General features: G+C 29.8%; 1 protein-coding gene across 2 annotated transcripts; it reads left to right on the top strand.

Annotated features, from left to right (window-relative positions):
• Nucleotides 1-4,022: 4,022 nt before the first annotated feature.
• LOC140984100 (transcription activator GLK2-like) lies at nt 4,023-8,064 on the top strand. 2 transcript variants are annotated; one of them, XM_073451285.1, is made up of 6 exons: nt 4,023-4,785; nt 5,287-5,427; nt 6,731-7,081; nt 7,294-7,341; nt 7,471-7,575; nt 7,747-8,064. In XM_073451285.1, the coding sequence occupies exons 1-6, from the start codon at nt 4,297-4,299 to the stop codon at nt 7,900-7,902; spliced, it is 1,290 nt and encodes a 429-aa protein (XP_073307386.1). In that variant the 5' UTR covers nt 4,023-4,296; the 3' UTR covers nt 7,903-8,064. The 2 variants fall into 2 exon arrangements, with proteins under 2 accessions (XP_073307386.1, XP_073307385.1); XM_073451284.1 differs by having other exon boundaries at nt 4,026-4,791; nt 7,747-8,055.
• The last annotated feature ends 4,876 nt before the right edge of the window (nt 8,065-12,940 follow it).

Raw genomic sequence — 12,940 nt, forward strand, 5'->3', positions numbered from 1 at the left:
CAAATACAAACTAAATTCAAGTAGCAGTATATAGCATCCAGTTTACAAGTGATTTGTTGGATGAGAGACTTACATAATAACTAACTATGATATTTAAAATACATAATTTTTTCCACAGGATAGTACCCCTTCCTAACACTAATCTTATTTCTATGAGAAAAAATAATAAAATAATAACTCAATCCCGAAATTAAAAACAGGAAATATTTTTCTAACAATTATATTTACGTAAAAAAAACTAATACTTTTTACATGACTACTATTATAACAAACAAAGGCCAAAACTTGTGTGAGACGGTTTCACGGATTGTATTTTGTGATACGGGTCTCTTATTTTGGTCATCCATGAAAAAGTATTACTTTTTATGCTAAGAGTATTATTTTTTATTGTGAATATCGATAAGATTGACTCGTTTCACAAATAAAGATTCGTGAGACCGTCTCACAAGAGATCTACTCTCTATAACAATATTATGATTTTTGTAAGCAACTCAATTATTTGTAGGCAAGGACACAGAATGAGGAAAACCGTTGATGTTGGCCGATCATTCATGCTTCAGTCCCATCATTTCCACAAGACGATCTCCACAAAACAGGAAAACCAACAAAAATGGAAAGACAAAGGAAAGGTCAATATCAGACAAATATGTGTTGGTATTCCCTCATTTAAAAAATATATTTGCACTCTCTCGATCTACATGTTTTTCACATACGAAAATTTCTACAAAACATCGAAAATATGATATTAATATATAATACTTGAATATCAAAAGTTTTAGATCTAGCACAAAAGATAAGATTTTGAGTATAAAATTTGAACAATTTTATTAATATCAACATGTGTTATACATGTTTGAGTACTCAAAAATCATACACGGGTACTAGATCTAAAACAATTGATATTCAAATATTATATATCAGTACCATATTTTCAATGTTTTGTATCAATTTTAATCTGAAAAGACAAATGTGTCGTTAATATCAATACTTGTTATACATGTTTGAGTACTCAAAAATCATATATTAGCACCAAACTTGAAACAATTGGTACTCAAATATTATATATTGGTACCATATTTTTAATTTTTTGTACCTATTTTCATCCGAGTAAAAACATGTGAGTCCAGGGAGTGCAGAAACATTTTTTTGTGACTCAAGGAGTGCAAACCATAATTTTTCTGACAACTTAAGTTTGAGTGTGGGGATTATTAATGTATTATTGATCAATTAATATTAGATGAATTAATTATGGTATCTAGTATATGGTAATTTTTATTTTATTCGATTTTAGTAAGAAATTAACTGATAGTTTCAATATGTTAATACACTGATATATATTTCTCGAAACTTCTATGTAAGTTATTATATTTTTTAAGGGAAAATAACAAAACATATTTTTTAAGGGAAAATAACAAAATGGGTTCTAAAACTTGGTCTAATTGTGATGTTGGCCCTCTAACTAATCAAATTTCACTTTTAGTTCGATAATTTTTCTTGTTTTATATAATTTTAATAATATTTCTCCGGAATACTTATGTGTACTAATGTCGAGCCAATTATTGTCGGTACGGCGTCGAGTATCAATAATGTCAACTTCCTAAGCACAAATAACTAAATTAATTACAAAATAAGCAAATTTATCGGAATATGAGTGGAAATATTTGACAAATTATAAGACATAAAATCACAACAATCCCAATTTACAAAACAATTTTCCCAATTTTCTTGAATTATTAATATAACGTTACTTTTCCAAACAAGTTAAATTTATCATCTTCAATTATTTGAGTGTTACTACGATGTATATCTTTATGTATCACATCGGTCACATTTCCATTTCTGAACTTATTTGAGATGTGAAGTCACTGTCATCGGAAAATCGATTCCAAATGAAAATTGGAAAAAAAAAAAATCTTTTACTATTTTTATTTTCCCAAAAGCGTAAATTTTTTTACCGACTCCCCCAATACATTGTATAAGTTGTTCTTTGTTCCTCGTTCATGGGATACATGACTAGCTATGACAGGCTACCGGGAAGACGTTGACCTAATGGTTACATTTTTAACCTTTTTTATCATGCAAAATTGTCATCAGTTTGTACGTTTTACTTGAGAGTATAGAATTTGGGACNTTTTTTTTTTTTTTTTTTTTTGTCTTTTATGTTTGTATACTTGCAATTTTGATAATATATTTTTTCGATGTGACGCTGACGTGACATTAAAGCAATCTTGATGTGTCGTTGACGTGTGTAGTGTCACATCAATATTCACAATAAATAAAGACTAATATTGTCAAAATTGAAAGATGTAGGACAGAAACTGAAATTAAATAACATAGATGACCAAAATTACAAAAGCGACAAAATTACAAGATTACGAATACAGTTTTTCCTAAATTAAATAATAAACTCTTTATAATTTGATGTCAAATTTATCAAGAAAATATGTCGTTTTGACAATTTAGTTTAGAGTGAGTCTCTTGTTTGTGAGACGGTCTCACGAATCTTTATCTGTGAGATGGGTCAATCCTACCGATATTCTCAATAAAAAGTAACACTCTTAGCATGAAAAGTAATATTTTTTAATGGATGACCCAAATATGAAATTTGTCTCACAAAATACGACTCGTGAGACCGTCTCACACAAGTTTTTGATTTTAATTTAATTTCGTGAAAATTAATTTTAATATGACATTGATAAATATTCAGATTTATTTATTGCTTTATATTAATATAATCATGTATAACACTTAACATGAACTAATTTGTAATAGTGAAAGAGGTAAAAATCGACGATGTAAATTGGCATGCATGATTTCTGGTATTATAATACTTGGCCAATTAATATTCGGTCTTAGCACAATAGTTTGATCTTTTTTGCATTTTTAGTTTGATTTTCGATGGAGTATTGACACGATGATAATATTACCAAAATGTTCAATGTCGTCTTAGCACTACGATGAAAATGAAATAGAGTAAAAATAATTCAAAATGTTGGATTAGAACCAAATTTTGATTAATTTGTCGAACAAGATTTCTAGTGATTTTAGAGAATCCTGTCCTATTCGGCCGATTTTTTTTTTTTGTAAAACAAGACTCGTGTGGTTGATGTAAAAAAAAAAGTTATACTATTTAATTTAGGGAAAATAGTCGAAATGGTAGTGTAAATTTGCTCATTTTATATTTTGGACTTTTAAATATATTTTTTGGGTTTTGATTTTTTAAGTTATGTTATGTTTTGACTTTGATCTTTTTTTGTCTAAGTTATGATGTGACGCCAGATAATATCGATATGTCCGGTGTCATGTCTGCACTCCATACATTAAAAGAAAAAACTAAAAAACAAAACACAACCAATCACAACCTAACTTGCAAAACCAAAATCTAAAATTGAATATTTGAAGTACGGAGACACAAAATGAGCAAACTTACATGATTATTTTGGCTATAATCCCTTCAATTTACTTGACTAATTTTTTTTTCCATTTCATGATATATTTATAATCAAATTGGCCATCGCGATGGTAATCATGAGTCCTTAGGCGACCATTTTTATCTAATAAATGTTGACTGCTTGATTTCAATATTAAAGAAATTTAATACTATATTATATTTATGTATTCTTACGGTCAAAGTCCAATATCCCATAAAGAAATTTAATACTATGTATTTATGTATTCTTACGGTCAAAGTCCAATATCTCATATTCATTTTTTACTGTACAACAGATAAAATATCACGCTACCTATATCACTACTTTTCGAACCAAATTCTGTGTCTGATAAAGCCGTTTGCACTTTGCATTGAATACAATCTCTCTGTCTGTCTCTTTCTCCTCCATGACAAGGGGGGAAAAAAAAGTAAAATTGAATTATTCACGAGCAAACACTTTTACACAGATTTTTTTTCAAACTTCAAAAAACGGGCATCCACAAATCATAAATTCCATGTTGAATTATTAAATATTATATATATATAGAACAAGCCAAAACAGAAGCATAAAAACAAAATCTGCATAGCCCCCTTGAGTCAAATTGTGGTGCATATCCAATTCTACCATTCTCGACCTTGTCACACCTGTACACTCCCCAAAAACAATAAAAGAAAAATTACAGTAGCGAATGAAATCCAGACCGACTTATATAAATTTCAGTTTTTTTTTTTTGGGTTGTTGTACACAGACACAGAGAGACATACACATATGTTGTTCGATATATGAGCTGTATCTCATGAAATCTAACATATAGATTGAGAGAGAGTTTGGAATTTAGTGGATCTAGTTAGTTGGAAGCTCTGGAATGCTCGCTGTTTCGCCATTGAGGAGCTCGAAGAATGAAAGGGAAAGTGAAATGGAAGGGTTTTCAGTGGAAGAGAACGGGTTTCTTGATTTCTCAGGTGGGAATTTGCTTGACAGCATTGATTTTGATGAACTTTTTATGGGAATCAACGATGGAGATTTGTTGCCGGATTTGGAAATGGACACGGAGGTTCTTGCTGAGTTCTCAGTCAGCGGAGGCGAAGAATCAGAAAGGAACTGCACTACTTCTTTGTCAGTTGTCTCGACTAATGATGATTCAGGAAAAGATGAAAAAGTATCTGTTTCAGTTTCCGCTTCAGCCTCGGCTTCAGACCTCGGCTCAAGATCGTCTAGCTTGATCAGTCAAGGAGAGGAAATTGTTAGTAAAAGGGATGGGCATGCTGCAGCGAATCCATCCCCAGAGGAAAGCAATGACAATAAGGGAAGAAAATCATCCACTCATTCGAAAAATCCTCTGGGCAAGAGGAAGGTGAAGGTATCAAAAATCTATGTTAGTAGATTCAGATCTTCACTTACCGTTAATTTTACATCATGTTTTTTTGGGAAAAAAAACACTTAGAAGTTCAACAATCCTAAAACCATGTAAAAACAAACTTGAAAAAGGAATATATGTATATGCTGTAAAAACTAGGTTTGCAGTGTCAATAATTTACTGAAAATACAAAAAAAAGGAAAGAAAAAAACTTCTTTTACTCAAAAACATGTTTTTATCCATTAGGAATAGTTTTGCGTCTTTCCTTTTCTTATTTATGGCTTTGTCACACAAATCATGGGAGCCAAAAACTCACGTGAATCTGGGGTGCTTTCTGTTAAAACCGATCCTGTGTAAATGTATCTACTTTTTAACTCATTAAAAGCTTATACACAGTGGGGGGAGATTTATGCGGGTTTGACTTGATAATAATCTGAAATGGTTATACATATAATATATGAAGAAAGAATGAAAAGATTTCTTGAAATGTGTGTTTAGGTGGATTGGACACCAGAGCTGCACAGAAGATTTGTTCAGGCAGTGGAGCAGCTTGGCGTGGATAAGGCAGTTCCTTCCAGAATTTTGGAGCTTATGAGAATCGATTGTCTCACTCGCCATAACATTGCAAGCCATCTTCAAGTATGTAATGTATATTGATCACTCCTTGAACGATTTATTTTCATGCTTCTTTTTTAGTACGTCAGTCATAATTAATGGATCTGAGTCCATATATAACAAAGTACTCGCTGCCAAACCCATGAATTTAGATCTTCGGTTCGAGCAGGAAGAGGATTAAATGTGAAAATTTAGGAATGTGTTTGCAGTAAAAAAATGTAAAACTTGGTAGTTAGGTTTAAAAGCTTCGAATGACAGACGGATTAGCGTAACTTTAATGACAAACTTTCTTTTTCACCACTTGAAATTTCGTACTAATCAGGCGTCTATCTCTTGCACTTAAATTATATACACATGTCAAAAACTGGCTCCGGCGACAGTTTGTCTCGAAAATTTTTCGCATCTTGTATTTATGTTAATTTATTTATTATTTTCTATGTTGATTTAAAAAAAAAAAAAATTAACTCGGTAATCCTTCTGCAACTTCGTGTATTATATTAATATTACAGTCCTTTGTATCATTTCTTGTTTCGGAGCATGAAAATTCATTACTACCAAATTCATAATCTAGCTCTATATCATGTGCAAATTATTGGAGATGTTGAAAGAACAATGAAAGTCTTTGGCATTCCATGATTAATGTCTCTTCTTTGTCCTGTGTCTTTTGTCTCTTACAAATAAAGCCTTCATTCTTTCTTTTTTTTTTCTTTTTTTTTTGAAGCCTTCTTTCTTATATATTCACAATACTTTTCAAATGAACTCAAAATTGTCAATATTTTACTTTCTATGGATCGAAAAGTTAGAAGGAAAGAAACTTCACTTTATAATTCCGCACTAAAGTTGACGTCAATTGAATACAAACAATCAATTAGGCCATCTTGAACCCTTAATTCTATTATAGTGCAAAAATAGCACAGGTGCGGGGTTGGAGATGCTCTTATTTACGTTTTCTGATTGATGAAATCTTCACTCCAAACCCGAACAATGTATCCAAATAATTTTGTTATCCCAGAGTAGGTAAATATGTTGTCCCGTTTCGTGTAGTAATTAATTTTAAATATTAATGTGTTGCTATGAGATTTGAGGATGTTGGATACATAATATAATTTTTTTGTAAATTTCTTACACTTTATGTACGAAAATAATACAAAGTTTGTGAATTGTTTTATTTCTTCTTCTTCTTTTTTTAGCAAAGGTTTATAATAGTGGTATATATTACAACGTTAATATAGATTTGCCTACTCAACCAAATTGTGCAACGGATTATACAGAATAAACGTATGAGATGTTTAGTGTAAATACCTATTTTTATAAAATTCTTTTACAGAAATACCGGTCCCATCGGAAACATATGCTAGCCCGAGAAGCTGAGGCAGCACATTGGAGCCAGAGGAGGCAGATGTACGGTTCCGGAAGTGGCACGGGGAAGAGAGACAAAACCCCTTGGATTGCACCCACCATGGGCTTCCCTCCTCCTGTGTCACCAATGCCTCCGATGCCTCATTTTAGACCCTTACATGTTTGGGGTCACCCATCCGTCGACCAATCATTTATGCACACATGGCCTAAACATCTAGCCCCGTCGCCACCCACACCACCACATGCGTGGCCTCCACCACCACACCCCTTTCTGCTACCATCAGCCGACCCTTCTTTCTGGCATTCCCACCACCAACATGTAAGTCCAAGTGCAAAAAGTTCACCAGAAAATACCAACGGAAAAAAATTTTGATCAGAAAATAAGTTACTAAATCTGAATCTTGGAATTTATATATACTTGTTTTTTTCCGTGGGATCCGTGCTTGTATATATACATACATGTTTGCACAAACCACATTCTTGAAGTTGTCTCTGTAACGCATAATTATACCTGTTTTGTGTATATATTAGGTGCCAACTCCAGGAACACCTTTCTTCCCACCACATCTGTCACCCACGGTAACAACATAAAACCCTACAACAATTTTTCTTATGGCTTCAGCCTTCAAAGTTTAGCAGCATATCTCTACGTACTTTGTTTTTTGTTCATGTTAAATTCAAGTTTATACCAATTCATCAATGTTGCAGATATTTCTCACAGCTAGAGTTCAAGGGATACGACCACCTTCTGCAATGTACCCGAATGTACCCTCCGGACAAACACTGCCCCAACCCCCTTCCGACGTCCATCCGGTAAGCTTTGTATGTTTTTTGTTCTTCCTTAATGCCATTCCTAGGACAAAATTAGGAAATATGTCATTATTTCAACTGAAATATTTGTGTTATATACATATAATGGGTGTACGTAGATTGGTCAAATTTATTTTTCTAACATCACTCTTTTTGTTTTTCGTTTTAAACTAGTCAAAGGAGAGTATAGATGCAGCCATTGGAGATGTATTATCAAAACCATGGCTACCGCTGCCACTTGGACTAAAGCCTCCATCTACTGACAGTGTAATGTCGGAGCTACAACTTCAAGGAATATCAAAAATACCCCCAACATGTTCCAACCAATAAGAAGCTTAAACAACCCTAAAATTCGACATGTCCGGCACACATGAATTAAAAATCAAGGTCCAATCTTCATGTTTTCGATCCCCTTTTATAAGTGTGTGTGTGTGTGTGTGTGTTGTTCTTGTTCCCATGGATGAAATGTATCATGGACTTCGGACAAGCTACTTTTTGTATGTTAAGAAAAAATAAAGATAAATAGAGTCTCTTTTAACGGCAGAATGATTCTCGTTCCTGTATCGATTTCTTGTTTGTATAAATTAATATATATGATTTATGAAAAGGAAGAACATATAATATATGCCTCCTATATATAAGGACAAGGATTTTAAGGTTTCGACCAAAAAATTTAATTCAAAGAAAGTTGAATCTGAAAGAATGGATATTTCGAAATAAGCAATATAATTAATTATTTTAATTTTGTTCTCATCAGATGTACTTATAATTATGAATTTAATAAACTAGAAATGTTATATATAATGACTTTTCCTTTTTGACGAACATCGTCTCAAACTTGATTTCTTGGTAAACAACTACTTTTATCAAACACTTTAATTAAACGCCTCGTTTACATGCTCAATTTTGATACTGATCGTTTCACCTTCTAAGCATTTTGTTTTTATTTATCAGTCAACTTAATTGATTGATTTCCAAATCATTAATATTAAGTCATATAGTATCATAAAAAAATAAAATGACTTTTTAATAATATTTATAATTAGCAAACATAGAAACACTCAATAATTAAACATTTCGTTAAAAAATATATTTAATAAATCAAATAAAAAAATTTATTACCATATATATCGTGGTAAAGAGACTATATATTGTGACAACTCGAATATTAAATGTAATTTTGTTTTATTTGTGATCTCTTCAAAGTTCAACCCTCCTAATGTTCTACATATAACACTTGGTCCTCCTGCAATTAATATTATAGAAAAAAGGCGCATCTTTTACCCATATCATATATTACAATCAAATTTACTTTATTTGTTATTATCTATTTATGTATGTACATTTCGAAATATATATACATATATATAATTTTGATATTATAGATATATGTTGGTGGGAACTTCAAGAAGTTCATGTGAATATTTATGGTGCTCATAAAATTTCCACCAACATATATATATATATATATATAATTTTGATATACTGCGTATTTATCATGAATACATATGTGAACATAAATGATATATCATTTATTTATTAAATATATAAATTTTTTTATATTTCTTAATGAATAAGATTTTATTAGTGTTAAAATAAACTATGTGACATTACAGTGCGCCAAAATATGTGAGACTGAAAATTTTGTTTATTATATATATATGGGGAAACATGGGATTGAGTCAATTTATACGGATGAAAAGGTTCACAACGAGAGCCACATTTTGTTGTGGTTTCCATATGGCCACATCATCGTGATTATTCTTATTTTTATTATTTTTTGTTTATATTTTATACATACACAAATTTGGAGAAAATTGAGATTTAATCTCGTAAATTGTTCTATTTTGAATTTTTGTTACGTAATTTGTTAAAATTTATTTTGTATTCATTAATTTTAATTTTTTATTTGTTTCGTTCTTACTCGCCAGAAGCTATTAAATTCATCGAATATTTTTTATTTGACATAGATTCTCTTTTACATAACTCATAAAATGCAAATAAAACTCATGTTACACACATTAAAATTTATCTAAACAAAAATAAAATAAATAAATAAATCAGAATGACGTCCAATCATTTCAAAATGAATTTTTTTAAAATTTTTTAGTTAGATTTTAATATATTGAATATAAATTTCATTATCGACATACGATTCACATACACTACAACAATAAATAACTATTGTGATATTTTTTTGTAGACATTTTTAATTAAATGTTGTTACAAATACTTACTAATGACAGTTGTAAAAAATTAATAATGTGTAAAATAAAAAAAACATATTAGATTAATTATTTTGATATTTTTAATTGATGTCATTTTTTATATGGAGTGAAGTCAATTCTGGTAGAAGGACGCGTTGAAATGGACTACTGTGAAAAGCCAGTGTCCAGCAAAAAAGAAGATAGTGCTTTCTTATCTATACCAACCACCGTGAACAGTCGCTCTTGAGTTTTGAGTCCAATTTCTACACACACACCATTATTGTTTTCAGACATAATATTCAGTAGATAGTGTTTTAAAAGAAAGCTACATGTATCAAATTGTTTATGTCATTTATGCTACTTCTTCTATAAATTATGTTAAAAAATCAGAACTTGAACCTAACTCAACTTTAAAAGTTAGTTCAAGAGAGCAGGATTGTCCAAACCAATTTATATAACTCTCAGATATTTTATTCAACCGATGACAACTAACACACCCCTCACGCCAAGAAATGAACATTTGGAGCGTGACTTAACTATGGGCAGAACAGGGGACCTAACTATAGGCAGTCCAACACATAACTGTAGAACCTGGGCTCTGATATCATGTTAAGATTGGAAATCGGACCAAACTCAACCACAAAATCTAGCTCAAAAGGGGATGATTGTCCAAGTCTATACATGCAACTTCCAGTTATTTTATCCAATCGATATGAGACAACTAACCAGTAGCACTTTCAAATTCTTAGAAAAATCAAGTTTTTCTGTAAGAATATGATTGCTTTAAATAATGGAAAAATCTTTTAAACAGATAATGTTAATCGATAGTAGTATGATATAATATTTAATTATTTGGATTTTTTTATATTTAAATTGATGATTATCACTCTCTCTTTTACCAATTATAAAAACGTGTGTTCTTCGTTCACTGGTAATTTTTTATGTTTTAAACTATAACTAAGTTTTCTTATTCAAAAGATATACGTGTTAATGACTAGGAGTATGTAGACATGTGTGATGTAACATAAACTAAGCTACCTATATTTTAATTAAATGCAATTTAGCTACTTGGCATATGTGTTATATTTTTAAAATATATTTTATATTTATTCTAAAAAATAAGTATATTTTTATTATGAATAAAAACTAAATAGTAATATAAATAATTTAAATGTACATATGAGATAATAGTGAGATTACAGAGTTGATGGAAAAAATTTATTAAGGAATAGAGTGTATTATAAGATTTACTTAGATAAATTAACATATTTAAGTAATTTATCATTATTGATTTTTGTTGTAGTTTTTTATTTGGGATACACGAACTCAAAAATATTATGGGAAAATAATATTTTTGTACACTAACTTTTCTTATTTTGTATTTTAGTTAAATAAATTTTCAAATTAGTTTTTATGCAATAACTTAATTCTTTTTTTTTTTTTGGATTTTAATACTGAATGATTACGTAAAACTGAAAATGTTATGATGTGAAATTATAATTACTGATGTGACACCGAAAAATATTTGTATGATACTGAAAATTGTTGATTTGTTAGATGTCACGTTAGCAATTGGATCAAAATAACCAAAAAATAAAATTTTTTTTGCACCAAAATAAAAATTTGAAAACTTAATGAACAAAAATCCAAAATTAATGGATAAAAAATTTATTTTCCCAAATATTATTAACGACCTCTCCTTTTATATATAGCATATTAGAGTTAGTTTATGTTTTGATTTTAGTTACAATAATATTATGTCGCCAAATCAATACTTATCATACAAAAAGGTTTTCATCAGAGTAGGGTTTTGATATATACATGAATTTGAACTTTAATCTCATCATTAAAACTAAGAATTATGCTACACATTACTTTTGAAATTACAAAATGATCATAAATGCACTTTAATTGAAAAACTCTTTTAAAAATCCATTTGGGATAACTCTATAATTTCAAAAATAATATATAACCTAAAGTATAAATTTATTATACGCATAACATATTTATAAGTGATAACGGGAATGCTAGCTAGCTTGCCTGACCAAATCTCTTCCACCATATTTTTTCAAATAATAGATTTTTTGTGAGACGATCTCATATATCTTTATTTATGAGATAAATCAATATTATTCATATTTACAATGATAAGTAATATTTTTGGAATAAAAAATAATATTTTTTCATGAATGACCCAAATAAGAGATCAAATCCGTAAAATCATTTCACAAAAATTTTTGTTTTTTTCAGAAGCTATAGCGTGTATGGTGCACGGCCATTTTCAATAATAATACTTTCTTTGTAAACAATTGCACCTTTTATTTTCCAACTAAATAGCTGCCACCTTAATTGTTACATTAATTTGTGTACAGAAAAGTTAAATGGCATCAATAAATTTCCATTGTAGAAAATTTGTGATGATGTACTAGTCCACCCTACTTTTCAATGCTCATTTCTCAGTTCCCACCCTTTTATCTTATGATTTTATTGTCAATTTACAAGTGATTAATGTATCTCAAATATTTAAAACAACTTGTAAATGAAAAACTTGTCACGATTAAAAATTAAGAATATCATACAATGGCATTATTCTTTTTGGAATATGTAATAGGTTTTTTGTCATTATGTTTAATTTTACTTTTTCTGATTTTGATTTGCTATGTTATCAGTATTGAGTTTCCCGTCCATATCTTTCATCTTAAGAAAATTTTGGCCTTATTTCACAATTTCAACGTAGTATTAATATAACACCAGCATCAAATTAAAGCCACATAAGAAAAATAATAAAATTACAAAAATAATGAACTAAAAACATGAATAACCAAATTTATAATTTTCAAGCATGGTAGAAAAGTTCTGGTCTGTATTTTTCATATGATGCTTTATCAACTTACAAACATATGATTGAGATTTATACTTAAATTTATGAATGGAGACCGGAATTGTATCTCAGTGGTCTCATCCCCTGTCGGATTAGTCGATTCACTGGTTAGGTCCTCCCTCTCTGTGTGTGCTGTAATGAAAAAAAATCATTCCTCCCCGCGTGTGTTGTAATAAAAAATATATATATGAATGAAAAATTATGGAATTTATTAATTTATATACTGGGCAATGTATGTAATATGGAAATGAAATAATTTCTGAAATCAATTATTAATCAA

The sequence above is a fragment of the Primulina huaijiensis genome, chromosome 9, assembly GCF_012295235.1.
Source record: "Primulina huaijiensis isolate GDHJ02 chromosome 9, ASM1229523v2, whole genome shotgun sequence".
Lineage (NCBI taxonomy): Eukaryota > Viridiplantae > Streptophyta > Magnoliopsida > Lamiales > Gesneriaceae > Primulina > Primulina huaijiensis.